The sequence below is a fragment of the Falco peregrinus genome, chromosome 6 (genome assembly GCF_023634155.1).
Source record: "Falco peregrinus isolate bFalPer1 chromosome 6, bFalPer1.pri, whole genome shotgun sequence".
Lineage (NCBI taxonomy): Eukaryota > Metazoa > Chordata > Aves > Falconiformes > Falconidae > Falco > Falco peregrinus.
In genome coordinates, this window is record NC_073726.1 from 2943616 (window position 1) to 2964455 (window position 20840).

General features: G+C 41.4%; 2 protein-coding genes across 3 annotated transcripts; one reads left to right on the top strand and one right to left on the bottom strand.

Moving 5' to 3' along the window:
• Nucleotides 1-1742: 1742 nt before the first annotated feature.
• ALG10 (ALG10 alpha-1,2-glucosyltransferase) lies at nucleotides 1743-7120 on the bottom strand. Of its 2 annotated transcripts, XM_055808319.1 has the most exons (4): nucleotides 6900-7120; nucleotides 5856-6053; nucleotides 4261-4373; nucleotides 3327-3429 (listed from the first exon to the last, which is right to left on the bottom strand). In XM_055808319.1, the coding sequence occupies exons 1-3, from the start codon at nucleotides 7062-7064 to the stop codon at nucleotides 4356-4358; spliced, it is 381 nt and encodes a 126-aa protein (XP_055664294.1). In that variant the 5' UTR covers nucleotides 7065-7120; the 3' UTR covers nucleotides 3327-3429; nucleotides 4261-4355. The 2 variants fall into 2 exon arrangements, with proteins under 2 accessions (XP_055664293.1, XP_055664294.1); XM_055808318.1 differs by lacking the exon at nucleotides 4261-4373 and having other exon boundaries at nucleotides 1743-3429; nucleotides 6900-7103.
• On the top strand, nucleotides 7064-9913 carry TPRKB (TP53RK binding protein). Its single transcript, XM_055808320.1, has 5 exons — nucleotides 7064-7175; nucleotides 7393-7623; nucleotides 8347-8469; nucleotides 8754-8930; nucleotides 9770-9913. The coding sequence occupies exons 2-5, from the start codon at nucleotides 7483-7485 to the stop codon at nucleotides 9854-9856; spliced, it is 528 nt and encodes a 175-aa protein (XP_055664295.1). The 5' UTR covers nucleotides 7064-7175; nucleotides 7393-7482; the 3' UTR covers nucleotides 9857-9913.
• The last annotated feature ends 10927 nt before the right edge of the window (nucleotides 9914-20840 follow it).

The window sequence follows — 20840 nt, forward strand, 5'->3', positions numbered from 1 at the left end:
TTAGAAAGGTACTGTGTTCTAAGTTTGGGGGGACTTTTTGCACACACCTTTCTTTTTAAGAAAAATGCATTAAAATTGTATATATTTAAACTCTGTTCTTTTCACCTGAAACATGGCTGCTAACTCCGTTAAGAGTAAGTACGAAGCATAAACACTGTCTCTTAACAGCATTGATAACTGAAGGCATTTGGATACCAGTAGCAATAGACATGATGGACAAAATGAAAGTATCTGTGGACTATGTAAGCACAAGCATTCTGGCATCTTGTCAAGCAAGTGAACACCTGCTCCCCTACATAAAGCCAGAAGAAAAAAACAGATCTAGAAGATAATTTGGAATTCTAGCCAGAGACCCATCCCTTCCCATATTATCATTCCAACTCACTCAAGTACTGATGTTTCAGGACACAAATGAAGTTGTGCTAAAACACATATGCTCTTTACCTTGTTTACTTTTTTACAGGCATAGTATACAAAAACAAAATTGGAAGCAGAAGGCATGCAGGACTTCCTCTCCCAAATCTGTCATACTAAAAAAAAAAATCACAAAACAAGACAATATCCTGGACTGAGAGAACCATGCTGGACTTTTGAAAAAGCAGCCCTTTTCAGGTTTCTCTTGTCTCTTCAACTTGATAAAGCAAATAGAGAGTGCTCGAAAATGGCTCTCCCTGTGGTACACACATTATTAACAAATTACCATGCTGGCAACAGGCCAAGAAGCAAACAGTGACCTTGCAAACATCTGGAATTCAATACAAATAAACCTGCTCACTGAAGAGTGGCTTTACAATTTCCTTAGAAGAAACAGGGTTGCAAAGACATTGGACAGGAAAATCTGAGTTAACCACACTCTTCATAGTGTTAGTACAGAGAAGGAATCAGAGCCAGGACATTGATCTGCATACTGTAAAAGAAAAAAAATCAACACAGTACCGATGTGAGTAAATAACTTCACAGTACTGACCTTTTGTGAAACAATTCCATTTCAGAGTGACTGGAGTGGCAATCATACGTGTTTGCACAGGTTTGGCTGCAGCATTTTCACTACAGAACAAGAAAGAACTTAAAGGTGCTACACAGTATGTGAAGTTTTGGATTCCCACCCCCCACCCCCCCCATAATTTAGTTATATTTATAAATCTGCTTAATGGTTAACTTTAAGCGATCAAATATTTTTGAGTCTAATTAAAGTCATTTACTGACAGGAACCATTACAGTTTTCTTTTATTCTGATAACAACGCACTAGATGCTTTAAAAAAAAATTATATATATACACATTGTATTTTACCTTTGTAAAACAAAATATATACTTCCTAGTTCCATTAGATTTGTAGATATGTGAAAAACATTTTTAAGAACAATTCAGTAATGCCATTTGTATTTCTTTAAGATTACATGTCAAAGATCTTAGAAACACTCAGTGCAACTTGGGAGTGCACTCATATCCTACCTCAATACAAACCTGTGAACACAGAACCCTCAGGACATAAAAGCCTGATTATTTAAAAGGATATTCATCAGACTGCATTCCACTGTGTAACGACACCTTTCAGTCTGACACAGAAAAATTACTCCCTTTCTAATAGGTCACATTATCAACTGCAATTTATCTTTTGTTGTACAGTAACATTTACTCCCTCAAAGAAGGTACATGCACACAGCCCCCACTGTATTTTCTAAATATCAGTTTGAAATAAAATTTTCAAAAGGCTCTAATGGTTTAAGAGCCTACACTCTATTTGCAAAACTAACATAAGCATTTATTGACAAAAAAACCATGAAAATTCGGTGGGATATAGGTGATTTTGAAAACATTGCATGTTAGTAGTGGTTCACACCCTGACCACTAGCAAATCTACATGGAAGTGGCTTGATCCGAGTACTAAATATGTACCCAGAGGTAAAAAAAAAGGTTAAACACTGAAATACTTTGTTTTAAAGAGAAACCCCTTAAACATACTTACAAACTGTCAAACCTTCAAGGGCATTTTATTTGATATTTTATTATAATGAAAAATGACTGTAAACATCTCCCTTATTTCACATCAATTACAGAAAGGTGTTCTCAGAGTTCCCCTCATATTGAATTTGTTAATTCCAGGAGCTCATAAATTCAATATGTGGAGGATCTTCATGTTACAACATATCAGAACTGACATTCAGTTGCAAGAATATAAGCAAACAGCTTACTTCCCCAATCACAGCTGGGGAAAAAAAAAGTCCTTAAATAATGCAAAACATATTGCTTCACTCCAGAGTTCACAGTCCTTAAACGGAACTGGGTTTTCCTAAGGGTATGAAAGATTAAAAAACAAAAAAAAAAAAACCCCAACAAAACAAAACAAAAAAAACCCACAAAAAACCAAACATCACCACATAAACCTCTGGATTTCATCACTATTTGGCCATTGGAATGTTCTGTTTAGAAAAAGATAAAAAGTTACAGCATTCACAACAATATAAAAAGACAACTCCAGAAGTTGTCTATATAGAGATGGAAATGGAATATTAAGCCTGTATATTAAGAATGGCAAAATAAAGTAACGAAATTCTAGCAATTTTTGAGGAACTGTGACTGCTAATAAACATGTAAAATACATTAAGATCCAGAAGATTGATTTTGATTTTAGCATATCAACAAAACTCCAGCCCGCAAATATGTAGACTGGAACTAGTACATATTTTACAACCTCGTGTCTTTGGAAGACTTTTCTCCAGACGTAAAATGTATAATGTCTGTTATCTGCTAGTAAATACTTATGAACATAGGTAAATTTCCAGATCAGGAATAAAGAGATGACAGCCATTAAACAGTAATGCACAGGGTGCTTTCTTAATGACAGAAAGAATTTCCTGATTTTAGTAGGTGTCAATAAATGAGGGAATGAAAAAAAGACAGTAAAGGACAGAAAATAGAACAGCTGAGGAACGTGCAAACAGGCTTCGTGGCTACTTCTGTCACCAACAACTATTCCACCATTGATGAAGACAAAACCAAAGAAAACAGTTACTAATATGATGTATGGCCATGTTAAACCAGTAAGTGTAATTAAGTTTTTAGGTGATATGAGATATGCGATAAGAAACTGCAACAGTCTGATAAAATCTGAAAATGATCCTTTCCGGGAAGAAATCTTTTCATCTTTCTTTTTCTGTAACTCCGTCTTCCAGGCTTCATTTAGCTTCTCTGCAACAACGTTTCCAGCACAAAACACTGTCCACACAATATTTGTCTGACGAAACATGAAGCCACAAAATCCAAGGAGAGCTGAAGTTTTATGGTTACCATAAAGGCACATTAAATAGGCAAAGAGAGTAAAAAATACTGATCCTGGGTCCGTATAATAAAGGAACGTAAAGAAGTAAAGGGTGGGAAACATTGCAAGAGTTAATGCAGACAAGATTCTCAGGAAACCAGACACTGCCTAGAGAAGAAGCAGAAAAATGTGGTTAGCAATGTTCAATACAAAATAAATAAAAACTCAAAAAGTATCATTTTGAGAATTCCATTAAGACAATATAACATTTCTTATGTTCTTTGGCTGCATTCTGCACAAGCATGCATGCTATATTTTTGACAGCCTCCGGCTACAATAATGCAGAGTGTCCGACTACACAATGTTAAAATGCAAACAAAAGTATGGAACATTATTACAGGCAAGTTAAAAATATGGCAATGAAAATACACCAACTTCTTCCATATGTCAGGTGTTCACATATTTGTGGAATTAAAATCATTGTGGGAGTATAATTGCTTCCGTACCTAGGATGAGAGCTGCACTAATGGGCAAAGAAAAAAAATAAATCAATGTTTTATAGCCCTGCAATCTCATCATCAGATTCTCTTTTATTTGTGAGACAGCAGAACACATCATTCTGTGCTTCTATTCTTGCCTCTTTTGAACACAGTCCACAGAGCAACCAGTTCCAATTTTCTAATCTTTGGTGCAGCTTTTACTCTTTAGTTTATCTACATTATAATTCATGAGTTAGAAAAAAAAAACGTTAAAGACTGTAGGAAACAATGCAGTTAGTAACTCCTCCCAATCATCCCACCCACTACACGATACAATGCAATTCACAACATTAAAAAATATTGCATGATGTTTCTGAATGATGTAGCATGGGGTGAAACCTCCAGCCACCAGCTTACAGAAAAAAGGAATAGAGAAAATGCTGAATTCAAAGAAGTACCAACAATACAACTACATTTTCTAATGCTTAGACTATAGTCATGAAACCTTTTGTTTTCTTACATTTTTATTTCCACCTCCAAGCATAAAATTAAGTGTTCCAAAACTGGAAACAATTTATGGAATTCGACCCAATTCTGTATAGTCTTATCATGTGCTTAAACATGAAAATCCTCCTGTAAGAAAACACATCAGAAAAAATTTTCTTTATAGTAAAGGAATCCTTCCGTTATCAGGGAACAGGAAAATACGTTGTTATGGTTAAAAGTAAAAGTAAAGAAATTTACTAAACTGAAAGATTTTGAATAGGCCATTAACCACTGAAACAATTTACCGACCACAGTGGTGGATTCTCCACCGCTTTAAATATACAGTAGTCTTGCATCCAAGTTGAACAGTTAAGGACTGGATAGGTGGAGAGCTAGACAGGTCAAAACTGGCTGGATGGTTAACTTGTCACACTCTACCCAAATGAAAGTAACAACCAGAGTATCACAGGGATCTATACTGGGACCTGTCCTGTTTAACATCTTCATCAATGACTTGAAGGCAGCGAGAGTACACACTCAAGACTGCAGGTGACACTACACTGCGGGAACCAGGCAATATGCTGAAGAGCAGAGCTGCCATCCAGAGTGACCTAGACAAACTGGAGGAATGGGGCAACAGAAATACTAAGAAATTCAACAGGACAAATGCAAATGCCTGCACCTGGAATGGAAGAATTCCCCACGTTGATACAGGCTGAACATGGGAGTAGATGAGGAGTTGCTGCTCTGTGGAAAAAAGGACCTGGGGATCTTGGCAGATGGCGAGGTGAACATGAGACAGCAGCATGCCCTGTGACTAAGAAACAGCAATGCCCCCCTGGGCTGTATTAACAGCACAGCAGCAGATCAAGGCAAGTTATTATCCCTGTTAACTCTATTTGTTAGGCTGCACCTAGAATAGCACGTCCAATTTTGTGCCCTGTGATACAAAAAAAAGCATTAGTCAACTGGAGCAATGGCAGAGGGCCACCAAGAGAGCTGGGGGCTGAAGCGCATGCCCTGAGAGGCTGAGGGAGCTGGCCTTGTTCCGTCTGGAAAATGGATGGCTTGAAGGGGCCAACCCCCAATAGGTGGCCCCAACCCTGACCAACCTGATCTGACATCCAGGCTGGCCTGGGTTGGAAGGTGGACCTCCTAAGGTCCCTTCCAGCCTGAACCATTCTCCAATTCTTTCCAGCTTGAATTACTCTCCAGTTCTAAATATTGACATCAAACCTGGTACATTTCCAAAGAACAGATTTTAGTTTAAACACTGCTCACAGGGCTTCACTCAGGATTCAGTGGTTGAAATTCTGTGGAGAGTGTTAAGCAATTCCAACAAGATGAGCATTCAGACCTTTGGACAGTAAGTCTATATGCGTACTAATTTTCAATGGGACTAGTTATAGCTGTGAACAAGAGTGTTTTTAGATAATTGCACCCTGAGAAAAAAAAAAAAAGACATAAAAAAAATTTAGAGAAAAGGAACGCGACTCCTTGGACAAACTGGGAGTAGTACTTGCAGCTAAATAAAACTGCGGACAGATCACATATGTAGTGAAGTGAACATACACTGAGCCATCAAAATTGCTTGTACAAGCACATACAATTATTCTCCTTTTATCGTACCTTATTTCTCTGATGGATCTTGAACAGAAGTAAATACAGTAAATAGAAGTTCCCAGCACTGAAAAGGAGGTTAATAAACCTAAGCATCCCCGCAGAGCACACCACGCTTCCCGTCCACCCGAAGAGCCATGCCGCGGGCTTCACTACTCCCACTGAGACCAGGTACAAGCCCGGGAGCGTGGTGATCATGGGGTCCCACTGGAAAACGGAGAGAGAAACAAGGTTATGGAGGTCCTACCACACAAAAAAGGGACCAGCAGTGGGTTACAATACACCATCCCTATCCATGCCCCTTTTTGTTAGCTTGGATGTTTAGCGAATTTCTGGCCTTTGGCGGAAGATTTTGAACACTTTGCAATCTGCCCAGTGCACCCCTGAGCCACCAAGTAATGGAAAGCAGAAACCACTGCTTTCAGTGTACAAGGTGTTTTCAAAGAAAGCACTTTGTACAACAAGAACCACAAACCATAGAATCATTTAGGTTAGAAAGGACTTTAAGATTATCAAGTCCAACTGCTAACCCAGGACTGCCAAGTCCAACACTAAACCATATTGCCAAGCACTGCATCTACACATTTTTTAAGCACCTCCAAGGATGGTGATTCCACCACCTCCCCGGGCAGCCTGTTCCAATACCTGACCACCCTTTCAGGGAAGAAATTTTTCCTAATATCCAACATAAACCTCCTGTGGCACAGCTTGAGGCAGTGTCCTCTTGTCCTGTTGCTTGTTATCTGGGAGAAGAGACCGACCCCCCCTGCCTACAGCCCCTGTCAGGGAGTTGCAGAGAGCAGTGAGGTCCCCCCTGAGCCTCCTCCTCTCCAGGCTGAACCACCCCAGCTCCCTCAGCTGCTCCTCACAGGGCTTGTGCCCCAGAACCTTCACCAGCCTTGCTGCCCCTCTCTGGACACACTCCAGTGCCTCAATGTCTGTCTTGCACTGAGGGGCCCAAAACTGAGTTATCTTTCCAAAGCGCCCAGGCCGTTCACAGAAATCGCCGACCCTGACCGGCAAACGCGAGCCGGGCCGGCTCCCGCGCAGCACCTGGAGGAAGCGGCCGTGGCAGTAGGCCTGCGCCTGGGGGACGTGGAAGGCCTCGTCCATGTAGGGCCCGCGCTGGCGGCGGTTGATGGCCGCGAAGAGCAGACACGAAAGCAGGAAGGCGCCGCTCATGGCGGCGGAGAAGCCGTAGGCCTCGGAGCGATCCATGCCGCCGCCGCGCCGGCCGGGAAGGGCCCGCCCTTCCGGGAAAGGCTGGGCGCAGGGAGGCGGGGCCTGGCAGCGCGGGGCCGCGGCGGAGGCGCTCGCCGAGCGGCGGCGGTGAGGGCCGGGGGGGGGCGCGGCGGCGGTGAGGGCCGGGGGGGGGCGCGGCGGCGGTGAGGGCCGGGCCGGGCCGGGCGGGAGGAGCCAGGCGGCGGCGGTGGCTCCTGGCGGCGCGGAGGGGCGAGCGGCGCGGCGGCGCGGGCGGAGGGCCGGGCTGCCTGGGGCCGCCGTGTGCGGGTTCCCCCTCAGGAGGCGTTGAAATCCCCCTGTGCAGGGTCACCGCGGTCGTGCCTTGTGCGGGCGAGGGGCGGGTGCGCCTGTGTGAGCGCCGCTGCGGCGGAGGCCGCGGGCCCGGCGCGGCGCCATGGACCTCACGCACCGGCTGGAGCTGTTCCCGGGCTGCAGCGTGACCCTCCTCCTCTTCAACCACGTGAAAAACGCCGCTGCGCTGAGGAAAGGAGCCATGGACGGGTCCATTGAAGGCGCGTTAATAAACCCCGCCATGGTGAGCGAGTGCCTGTGCCGGCCGGTCTGCGGTGCTGCGGTACCGCGGCGGAGGCGGCGTGGAAATCCTCCGCTGAGGGACCCTGCGAAAAACGGCGCGCAATCCCCTCACAGCAGCTGCCATACACCTGCTTCGCTTTCTCTGCACAAATGCCCCTGCTTCGACTGCATTACGGTGTCCACAAGGCGAGGGCTCCTTCCTCTATGCAAGGGAAGGAGCCTTGGCAAGGTTGGCCAGAACAACTGTCACCTTGATTGCCTTCACGCCCTACTTGGTGGAGCTGTTTGGAGCTTCCACCTGTAAAACGTAGTACTAATTGCTTAATGCTGTCCAAAATATACTATTTGGAGCCTTTGTTCTGGTTTAAACCCGTAACTAGTTTTTGAATGTAGTCTTATTTTGTTAGAATCAGCAAAGCGGTAATGCAGGAAGAGGGGGGAAAATAATCTGATCAGACAGAGGATTCATTAAAATGATTCTTTTTTCAAAGATTTCAGTAACCTGATTGAGAGAGTGTAATCTTTATGTCACGTTTTACCCCATGCAGGAAATAATCACATTGACTTTGGAAGAGCAAGAATTGCTAGAATAGCTAGCAGAATACTGTTTTGCTCACTTCTACGATTGCAGACTTGGGCTATCAAAATTATGGGGTCACAATTTTTTCAGAGTTCAAAATAGTATGTTAAATTTCCATTTAACTTACTCTGTTGTGTTTTACAGGTTGTAGATCCTTTTCAAGTTCTTGTGGCGGCCAACAAAGCAGTTCATCTATACAAGATAGGTAAAATGAAGACCAGAACTCTCTATGCAGAAATTATTTTCAGCCTTTCACCAAACAACAATGTAAGATTTACTGATTAAATGTCTTTTTTTGCCAGAGAAGCTTATTAACATCCATGCAGCCAAACTAAATACATGCATTCACTTTACGTGGCTACTAACAGAAGCTACTGTTAGTTTAATAGCACTAACATGCTGTTCTCTCTTGTAGCTTGTCAGAATTCCATTAATGTAGAACATGTGTCAGTTTATACTCCTGCTTTATTTTGATCCAGTAACTGAAAAGGTTGCTTATATGTAGTGAGAAAGTGTTTTGTAATATTCTGATGTTTTCCATCTTTTATTAGATTTCAGATGCATTTAAAAAGTTTGGCATTTCAGACAGTGACACAGCAGTACTCATTGTTCTGGTTGTGGACAGAGAAAAACCTGTAAATCTGGAAGATATTGCATCTCAGGTAGAAGGCCAACAGGTTTCTCTAGATGAACTCCCCCAGCTAACAGACACTGCCAAAGTTAAAAAGGTATGTAGCCAAAAGAAATGACTGGCGTAGAGAAAACAGATAGTTTATTTAGTTGTCTGATGAAATATCAATGGACATAAGAAACTTAGGGTCTGTATTTCTTTAATACAACCGGAAACTTGTTTTAAGTGAACCTTGATTATTTCTTTCTTAAATATTTTTTTTTACTTGAAAAAAGTTCTAGTTGCCACACCCTGACATCACAAATTTTAAGTCTTCAAATTCTTAACATTGTCAGGAAGTCAGAGCATCAAAATAAATTCCAGATTGCTGCCTGCCATTCAGGCACTTCTGCTTCCTGTTTTCTCAAGTGAATATCAATTTAATTAAAAATAACATTTTTAGTCCTGAACAGTTTCATAATCTTAAGCACAGAAATAGTCCCAGCATGGGTGGCTAAAATAAAAATGTGTTGATTAGCTGCTAGGAGTGTGTTAGGGAATGTGTGCTTTTAATAGATTACCATATGCTAGTTAGGTATCTTGAAGCATATGTGTTTCACTTGGTAAAGTTCAAGTAACTTCAGTCATCTTGATCATGTCCTTCAAAGTAATGATGGGAGACAATCAAATTGGACAAATCATAGCATATTACATGTGGAGCTAAAAAGGCTGCTTTCATTCAGTTTCTTAGCTTTCCTTTATGTCTTGCAGTTTCAGAACTTGCTTCGTTCCTTAGTCCCAATTTTCTCTTGCAGTCATGCCAAGACAGGAATTTCCAATTTAAAAAGTGGGGGAGAGGGGGAAATCTTTTCTTGTGTACACGATTTTGGAAGATACGTGATCACTTTTTTCTTCCTTATATAGCTTTTATTTTTTTCTTGTTCTTTTTTTCTGCAGATGTACAAAATTACTCCACAAGAAGAAAAAATTGGCACCTTATTGGATAGTATTGTTTGCAGAATGTCAACTAAAGATGTTTTATGAAAATGTGGAAATAAATTCTTTTAAAGGAAAAAGAGGGCTTTTTAAGATGTAAAAACACTTCATTGCAGTTCGTCTTGTGTTTCAGAGAAAGTGGTACTGAGTAGTTTGATGACATCTGAGCTTTAACCATAAATGAGCAGGCTTTGATATGGGGGCAATCTGAGCAGTGTTCTAAGCACAAGAGAGCAACTCTGCTGTGCAAAGCAGAATTTGCCATTGGAATTTCTGTCCAATTTCTTAACAAGAACTTTTGCCAGTACCTTAAGTTGACCATAAACAGAAGGCTTGGAAATGTGTACTTATGTTGCTCCTGCATCCCATGTCTTGCTAGTCCCAGACAGGATTCAAACATTGTAAGTCATTTTTACTAACCTTGCCTTGATTTGTTTTGTTTGGCACCCCTGATGAATACTACTGACGATACTACTGCCGAAAAAGGTGTCTCTGTGGCATGAAGTATTGCTGATGGACTACAAAAAGGAAAGTTTCCATAAACTATCAGCAGTGCCTCCCTCTTCCTGCCAATGGGATAGTCACTGCCCACCCTTTGGGAACTGGGAGGGGCGGGAGGGTCACCATGACAGCCAGGTGCAGGCAGAGTGGAGCTGGGATGTGTAGAACAATGAACAAGGTCAGCGTGTATGAGACGATGCTCTGGTGGTGGTAGCACCTGACAGTCCGATATCATCAGTACAGTGTACTGCTGGGGTACTGGTGTTTTGTTGTGGTGCTTCAGTATTGGCATTAAGGGATAATGAGAAGTGCTTTTACTTTGTAACACTGAGTTATGCATGATGATGTTGACTTCCTAGGACCGTGTTCCAGGTACAAAATTCACAGAGAAATTTGCACCATAGATCTGTTCGCTTAAATTGTTGATAAAGCTTACATAGCATTCTGAAAGGATCATTGCAGTCGTTAAAGCAGTGTCAGGAAAGGCCATCAAAGGGAACTAAAAAGAATATTGATTTCTAATAGTCACCAGGTCCAACAGCCCTGCGTGAGTATCATTTAATCACATGCAGGCATCTTGTTTAAGAAAAATTACTGTCCTAATTAGGTAGAAATCCATACTGATTGTTACTGTTATGCGGTATTGTTTTTCTGGTACTTGTGTAAAACTGTGTATCTGTGCCCATTTTTGGTGGTTTTTTCCCTAATGTTCTCTGAGCTATTACGATTTGTGTACTTAAAAGATATTTGGAAGAGTACGCCCCAGATTCTTACACATAGTGTTTGGGAACACAAAATAGATTTTGGGGGAGAGGCAAGTCTGAGTTAGAGTTGAAATGTTCTCCGCTACAGCAAACAGACCAGCAAACTGATACATAGACCTAGTATTGTCTGTGTTTCTGTGTTTAATATGGAAATCCCTAGCTTTTGTTTTGCATTTTGATTTTGGTTGTATTTTCCCTTGATTAAAACACAGTAGTACAAATACCGTCCTTTCCCTTCATTAAAGCATAGTAGTACAAATACCGTCCTTTTCTAAACAACCAAATCAATGGCAAAATACTTGCCAAGTACCAAAGGCATTTACAAGGTTTATCAAAAGAAATTGTTCAGGAGAAATGGCTGTGCTGATTTCTTGTTTTAAAGGTGGTTTTACAGAATGTATCATCCTCTCCGAAGGGAAACATGAAGCAGTAGTAAAAAATGGAGCTTGGAAGGGCGTGAGCCTTTTGAAATATAATGTGTAACATCAACATGTGAGAATGACCATGGAAAATAAAAGACTTGCTTTCCTTTTCTGATAGTCCATTCGGTACATGGAGAATATCATCAGATTTGTTGGCTGAACTGCTGACGTTAGTTTTGGTAGCTTAAAATAACAGCAGACGGGTATGCTTAAACCACAGCCTTTTTTGAACATGAGTAAAACATCAGTCTGTTCTGTTTAATATAGGAGAATAATAAAAAGATCACTGTGTAACAGTTGGTACAGAAGTTACAAACAGAAATAGTCTGTTTCATCAGTGTAGAGACAGTAAATAGTTTGTTACTGTTGACAGGAGTTAAATTATGAAATTGTGATTTACTGTGCCACCCAAATGAGCTGTTTTCATGGGTACTGTTACTGGAAATTGTTTCGGGAGCTGAAGCCTCCATAGTATCATTCAGTCAGGCAGATGATTTGGGTCCGTTGACAGTGAAGACTATGCCATTGCCCTGCCAGACCACAGTTTTCCCATAGTCCTAGTTGCATCATCTTAAGTTAAACAAATTATTTACAAAAAAATGGTAATAAATGTAGATTTTTTTGACCCTCCAAAGTTATGCTTGTCTTTCTGAACACATTAAAAAATAGTAAATGTGGACCTACAAGGTTACTGTTAAATCAACCACCATTGTTTCCCAGCAAAGCAAAAGTTTAGGGCAAAAAGACAGGTTTTTCAATAAATTTGTTCTGCTGCTGTCTCCTCTGAGCTTTCATACCTCATCTCCTCTATCACAAGGTGGAAGAGTGGAAGCTGAAGCATTTTCAATACCTTATTTGGATCTCCAGTGCTTCAGAGGCTTGATTATACCTGCAGGATTTATAAATTTAACAACCAAGTCCAAAAGTATGATGTGTGGTCAGTTGTTCTAGCTCTTTTTTGGTTGTTGGGGTTTTTTTTATTTTTAGATGGGGTCATATATTTGGGGGTTTTTTGCCTGTGATGCCTTTTTAACATTGTGTATATGACAAAAATTGAGCAAAACCAGCAGCCTGTGCTTCTGAAAGCCAATGACAAAAACCTCGTCCACCACAGAACTCGCTCTCCTGCTTGAATAGTTTGCAGTACATTAGTTTCTTATGAAAAAAGCCACAAACAAACAAACAAAAAAAACACTCCAAAAAAAAAGAGACCAGGTCAGCAAGGAAGAGACTGTACAAAGCTATCTTTTACAATGGACTTTGTAATATGGAGTAAAGCCAGCAGGCTGTTGCTGTTTGAGTCAAAGACAGTCTGCAAGCTTTCAGCTCAGGTAGTTCTGATGCATGTCCAAACTGCTGGCCTGTCCATCACAGAACAGGTATCCCTCTGGGCGTGCCGCAGGAATGGGGAAATGTACTCAAGGAAAACTTGCCCACCCTGTCATGATGGAGGCAGTCATCCTTCCCTCGGGGTGGACATCCAGTAGCACACCAGGATTTGCCAGCAGCCCTCAACTGCGGGCTGGTGCGTGTCTCCCGGTTGGGGGAGTATATGTTTGGCACATGGCAAATCTCTATGGTGATGTGAAAGGGACAGTCAGAGGTTCTGCAGGGAAAAAGAGAAGCAGAGGGTAGGCTGCCTGGCATCAGGATGAGTCCTGAGTGCTCTGCTGCCACATCTGCAGGCCACCATGACGAAGGTGGCAGCAGAAGCGATGCAAGTTCACTGATCTGGCAGCTCAATTTATGAGCTGTAGCCTGTGCATCTCTGAGCTGTGTGTTTAGTATTAGTGAAATATGTGTTTCTAAAAGCTATGTACGTTAGAACAAGAGCCAGTCCGATCTACAAAATCTTAAGCAAAGGCAAAGTCCACGTTAGCACCTGTTGCAGGAGTGAATTCCCCTCACTGTTAAGTGTGCCTCCCTCCCCAGCTCTGTTCACTGGCTTCCTTCCTTCTGTCATCCTGAGATGCTTTTACCTGTCTGCTTTTACTTCCAAAGCCCTTCACAGTTCACATTGGTCTCCTATAGCCTCAGCTTACCCTTTTGCCTTGTGTTTTCAGAGCAGCACCTGCAGGCCTCCTTCTGTGCCTACTTCAGCTAGGGCAATCTCCCTTTACCCTTTTCAAAATGAGTGATTATTCAGTACCGCTCTTTGATCCATTGTCAAAATTCCCTCTCTCCTGCAAAAGTTTTGATGACTGTAAGTTTCCAGCATGCTGAGGACATTGCCTATCATGCAGCCCCAATTGCCTGGGGTTTTTCGTACTACTGTCAGAATGTCTAAATCCCTTTCTCTTGTTGTGCACTTCAATGATACGTTACAAGGGAGGGACCATCCTTTTGCTTTCACTTGCAGTATTAGTTCATGCTATATGGTTTATGACTGGGGTCCCTACCTCCTATGACAACGTATTTAATGTGCTAATCATCCATTTTTTAATTATTATTCCTTTGTATGCTGTTCTTCAGAGAGCATCATCAAAGCTTTGCTCCCATGTTAAAGCATGACGAGGAGGTATCTTAGCAAGGGTGTTTGCCCAAGTCAGGTAACACTGGCAGAGTGCTGCACAGGTACCGGAACGCTGATTCCAGCACCCACACCTGCCCATGGAGAGCTGACACAGGCATCTCTGGTGCTACCCTGTGCTTTGTAAACACTCCTTGAGGTATGCCACGTAGGTCTTTCCAGAAACATTTCCGTTTATGTAGCCCTCCTGATTATGGATGGATACCAAAATGGGGTACACGACACTTACAAGGATTGTGTTGCCCACAGGTACTTTGTAACTACAAACATATATCTGTCTGTTCCTAAGTGTTCAAAATGTCTTGCAGCTCTTCTCTGTTGGACATTGGGTTTTAGTTTAGGCAATGATGAAATTTGGGTTTAAGCTGAGTTTAAGCTCCAAAGGCTTGGACGACTCTTCCCAATGGCCACTGCCCCTCAAGAGTTGCCAGTCCATTAACCCAAGCTCATCAGGAGTAGACAACCATATAATTAACAAAGAGTTTAACAGAGACTGCCAACTGGCAGTATTTCCAGCAAGTTTGCAGGTTTTCTGATTGGAGTTACTTCCCTGAAAAAGTGAGAGTATGGAATGTCGCCCATCAAGGTTGGGCTGGTGTATGTAGAGGTTGTTACTGCCATGAGGTATTAATGAATTACGGAAAAGCAAGCAGCACTTGAGGATGAATTAAATATATTGGTACAAGATTGAAGACTGAGCCAGGTGGTTCTGCAACAAAGGATGCTTACAAATACAGTTTATTTCATGGTTTTATTCCTGAGTTTATAAAAGCATTACTGTAAGTTAAAAATACACAGATGCCAGTCCCACATAAACTCTCTTCAGCAACAGAGATGAGAATTTGACTTGTTCGGAGGTCTTCCTTTGCCTGAAGGACAGCTGCTTTTATTGACTTTCTTCTTCCTATGTTGTTGTGACATGGCAGATTATTTGCCTGCTTACAGTGTGTGTTTTACCACGGACAGGTGATCTTAGCAGAGGTAGAGACTGGACAACTTCAGTTCAAAAATGGAAAGCTGGGGTGGATATACAAAACACTGACCAATAAAAACATAAGTTGAACTCTTCTTACTAGCATATTGTGCTTAAAGTTTCATATACATGCGAAGGGTAATCTAAACACGTGTACAGTGCAAACAGGTATATTCATGTTCTGTACATTCCCTATTAAATTACTTCACAGATTCAGTTCCACAAGTAGCAATAGTTTAAGCAGTTAAGGACACTGCAATATGCTGAGACCATTATTTTTTTTACCTCCTGAGTATAGATAATCGACACAAATATTCCTTTAAATATTTGACAAAGAAAGCACGTTGCTGCTAGAAGGACAAATCCTTTCTTGACCAGGCTCCCCAAATTGCCGTTAGAAGGATCATGACAATCACTGTGTAAAGGGTATGGACTGTAGCAAGATCATCTCCGTGCTGGTGCTTGAACGCAGAGGTGCTGTGCCAGTTCTCACTTTTGTTCCCATGGGTTTTCTGTCTGTGAGCACGGAGAGAATGTATCCTGCCATAACAACAAGCAAGATCAAGATTAAAATTTATTCTTTTTTATTAACATTTCAATAGTGTTTATAATGAAGTCCTGAGTGTGCCTTGTACCATTGACTAGATTTGGGAAAAAGCTCTTCAAACTGGATGGGGCTAATCAAGTAATTTCCATAATTGGAAATGCAAAACATCTACCAGCCATTTGGTATTTCTCTCCCACTGACAGGCAGAGAGACTGGGTATGGGCTTGTTAGAGGACGCACAGTGCTCTTACTCTTCACTGTTGATACAGATCAGTTGTATGAGAAAAAACATACCCTTTCATTTCACATATTATGAAAGTGGCAGGGTTTTAAAAAAATTAGTAGTTTCCAAAGCTTTAACCCATGGGAATAAGCACAGTATATGCTATATGAACTTCGCATCCTGCTCCGATAATGTGTTTATATCTCTGCTCTTCAGAGGGGACTTCCCTCGGCATTCTGTGTCAAGGTGAAATTCATTATCCAAAGATAACAATCAGGAGTAACTACACAAAGTGTATCTGCAGAATTCTCTGGAGTAACATTTTACATTGCTTTGCCACCTTTCCCAAATGGTTTGAGAGTAGAAGTGTAAGCCTGTGGTAACTGACCTCCAGTTACTGTTAGCTCCACTGAAAATTGCCTCCTAAGCCCCACTGGGCCTGCTGCTTTTTTTTTTGAAGAGAAAAAATTGTTGAATGTCCACAATTTCATCTGGACTGGAATGCCAAAAGGAAATCAATCAGCTTGTGATTTTCATGTAGCTTAGGAAAAGGTCTGAGAAGTATTAGATGTATTACAGCCTGGTTCATACATATTCCTGCTGTTATTATCACAGAAGAGTAAGAGTTACCAAAAATGTTACCACAGATACAGCTTAGAAGTAAAGAGCTTTTAAACACAAATTATATTTATATACTTATGAACATTTGGAATAGAGCTGTCAAAACCAATTCATTAAAAATGAAAGACTACGAAGTGCACTCTGCAAAAGGGAATTAATAAAACAGAAGTTCTGCAGCTGAGATTTTACAGAAAGTAGTTGCAGAATTACAAATACACATTTAACATTCGTATCAGGACAAGGGCTACCTTCTATCTAGTGTAACTGCAAATCAAGTAATGCAGTTCATGGTCATCTGGCAGCACCATGTGAAGACCATGACAGGAATATTCTGTCAGTAGTTTCCTTTCCTGTTGCTACCTGAGGGGAATGCAGTATGTGCAGCTTACCTCCTGGAAGCATTCATGGTGTTTTGGTGATTGGGTTCCCAATGCGTCAAATTTCTTCTTGCAGAGAGGAAAAACTCCTTTTTTATCCTCGTTTCTGTGCACAAAAGAGGAAAATCTTCACTCAGTACCAACAAAAATCATCTTTCTTCCAAGCCCACCAACTTGACCAACGCTATCTGGCAGCACTTGATATGTGTCAATCAAAGTTCTCAAATTACTGGTTTTCTAAAGCTGATTTTGACGTAGTTCTTCAAGAAATTCCCTGGAGCAGCTCACAAGGCAAGTAATGAGTAATCCCAATGACTGGCTTCTTTTAGATGCTGGGATCCCTTCTTATAAACAGTAGCTCACTGCTAAAGTGTTGCCAAATTCATAGCAACACAAGTAATGCACAGATGGAGGGTGCTAGTGATGAAAAATGCAGGATGAGCTGTAACTCAGAACTACTTTCTATTAGATCACAGGCTATTTTGGCATAAAACTTAGTTCCTTTCTACAATTGAAATTCGTTTAACTTGCCTGGAGTGAAATTTCAAGCCACCATCACTTAAACGAGCTCTAATGTTCCAACATTTCTATGAAAAAGTAGATGACTTCTGCAATAATATGTTGAATTTTATAACATAAATCATATTCAATAAGCAGTATATCAGCACAAAAGAAAGCATTTGGACATTTAGGGTTAGTAAGAAAGTCACATCTATCCTATTCTTCCCTGACCATCTGGAGCCATTAATTAACAAGAGGTTGTGCCAATGCAGAAGTTCTCTCACAAGTTGGGCATTGCATGATTAGCTGGGTTAATGGTGGTTTTAGTATAATAATTTCAATGGTCCAGTAACTATTTGTAGGGCTCGTAAATAAACATATTTGTAGTTTAGAAAAACAGGCCAAAGCCCTTCTTTCCCAAAACAAAAACATACTTGCATCATCTTTAAACTGTCAAAAAACCTAACCCCAAACCCAACATTATTTCTCATTTAATTGTTACTTTAAAGTTATTGTCACATATAATTGCTGTTAAGATAAACCTGAACTTGTAGTCCTGGTGCATTTTGCCTTTTCTTCACATACCATTATGTTTTTATATAAATACATTTGGTTCCTTTAGTTTAGTAAAACAATTAGCAATTTCCAAATGTGCCTTGGGATATCACTTACACTCCGGAAAATTAAGACTGAAGACTAAGCTTGTTTACTTATACTCTCAGCAGTCTTTTAATTTCATCAACATCATGACTGTTTTACAGAAACTGATTTGAGTCTCCATTTCCATTAAGCAAACTGGTTCTAAGTCTAGTACGTCAGTATGCATTTCAGTAGAACTGCACTTGCTGTTTACTTCTAATGGCTAAGTAAAACTGTGTCAATGAAATCAGTGGAGCTACTGAGGACGTGATACCATTCTTCATTATTAGTAATATATTAAATATAGAAAAATAGAAATATTACAATGACCTGGAGGAAGAAATTTGGACATCAGTAAAGAATAATAGAAATATTACAATGACCTGGAGGAAGAAATTTGGACATCAGTAAAGAATTACTGACTTGAATCACTTCTAGCTTTTTCAGACCTAATCCTTAGAATATAGGCAGCTACAACTTTTGGATTCTGTTTTCTTAAATAACATCTACAGAGTGGTAGGTGGTGCAATAAAAGCTGTCCAGTGTCTTTTTCCTGTATTTTTTTAGTTTTCTTTATACAACTCTTCTGTTTCAGTCCTAGGATCTGTAGCACTTACGGCCTGTTTGCTCCTTTCCCCATTAGTTTCATCTTGTTTTTCTGTTTCTTACAGACACTTTTACTTTTTGACTGAACTAAGCAAAAGGAGGTATGTGCAAGCCTGATCTCAAAAGTATGAGATTGTAGATTTTTGGTCATATAATACACTCTTGAGATCTCCCAACTTTTATTCTTCTAGCATTATTTTCTTTGTGGAATATGATCCTTTATCATGCACATGGACCCTTGCTCATCTTACTGAAAAAAAATTGCTGTTGAGCTATTAGTGGGACATTCTATAGGATAAAGCCATGCTAGAAAAGAGCAGTAAAAGTATAGAATTGAAATTTTTACATCAGTAATAGTAATTGAAGGATCCATGAGAAAAACACAGAAGAGAACAGCTTTAAAATCCTGAGATAAAAAGCTGGAAGATAGACACCCTGTAACAATGACAGTTGGCCTGTTTTTCCAGCAATGAAGTCTGACGCTTCCCCACTGGACTGACCACTTCCAGCCAGGAGGGACACCTGGCGTGATGGTGAGGGAGGAAAGGTGGGAGGTGAGCATGTTAATATTCAGCCTAGTAGCCTATTTGTCCCAGCCATTTACTGTGCATATTAGCCAATAAATGGGATACCTGCTATATACTCAAGTTGCATATATACTGCTTGCATAGCCCCATGACAGGTACCATAATATGTGGCCAAGTAGAGAAAGGGTTACAAAATATTTTGTCTATACGAAAATAGACAGGTCATTTTTAACGATTCTTATCCAGTGGCTAAATTCCAATCCAGTGATTGTTAAATCATCCCAAAATACCCACAATACATCACTCAACTGCAGTTTCTAAGGCCACGCATCAATTAAATGGAAACCTAAGCACTGCCCAGCATTAAATGTCAGAAGAAACGTAGAGGAGTAGTGTTTTGCTGTTGTTGCTTACTGCCATGGGTCTACTTTAATATCTATCAGTCAGTCCTTATTAATTCACAGTAGTGATTTAAAGAACGTAGTCAAAATTTCTTAGTGACTGAGTATCCTTTATTGGCAGCGCTGGATGCACGGGGGATCCTTCCACCTAACGTGCATGTCTAAAGTAACTAATTATCTTATATTTATACAATGAAACAATTAATATTCAATTAATGCCTATACATATTCATTACACAACCCCGCCTACTCTCGCTTCATATGTTAATTAACTTTTCAGTCCTTTGTGCTTGCGCAAATTCCTCCAAGAATTGTGGGCAGGGGTCTTCAGGACGTGGGCAGTGGGGGACACGTGGGCCGTGGTCTCTGGGAGGAAGGCCGTAGGTCTTCCATGTCATGGTGTACTTTTCACCTTTTGTCTGGTATGTGATGATCTTGCAAGTTTGCAGTGTTCTTATCAGTCTGAGCTAATTTATGACCTTGTCGACCATCTGTTTCTTCTGCTTGTTTCTTTTAGTCGCTCCCTCTGGATAACTTATAAACAGGCCCCTTGTTAGAGAAAGTTAAAGAAAGAGAAACAGACTCCTTCTTTCATCAGTTATTTCATTAATTATTTCTTTCAAACTATGGTCACATAACCCAATTACTATACCTACATCCTTTGAGTAAATATAAGTTCCTAGCCTTGGTACAGGGCTGTACGGAGAATTTCATAGTAGCTTTTGTTGTGCAACTACTAGTTTCATTTGAAGATATTTCTTATATTCATTATATTTGAACTATAAGGTTTATTCCATCCAAAAGTGAATTCATACAATATCAGTAGCTGGGACTGACATCCAAGAATCTTGCTATTAAATGTGTCAGCTGAGGAACCACTACATACCCCTTTCGGTGCAGCTGAGTTACTATTGACAATCACACCCAGAGAAGGAGTGGAGGAACCAAACGGAGCCGTGCCAGCAGTCCCCGCGGGGCCTGCACACTGGCAGGGCCCCGAACCCCAGGGCAATGTCCAGGCGCTCCAGCTGCCTTTCCCTTCCACTGCTGCCCCCACCGCGGCACCCAGGTCTGCCAGGCAATCCCGGCTCCGCGGCGCCAAGCAGCGGGGAATGAAACAGCCAGGCTGGAACCCTCCCTTGAGGCGCGGAAAGCGCCGGAGGAACCCGAGGGCGCGGGAGGGCCGTGACCCCCCCCACGGCCACCGGCAGCCACCCAGGCCGCCTGCGGCAGCCTCCGATGGCCCTGGGTGCTGCGATGCTCCGGAGGCTCAGCTCCTACCAGACCGCGAGTAACCACATATATTTAATATATCAAAAAACCGGCCACGGTTCGCGAGTGAGGCCTCTTGGGGCCGGCGGTCCTTGGGGAGACCCAGCCTCACCCGGCGGCCCTTGGGG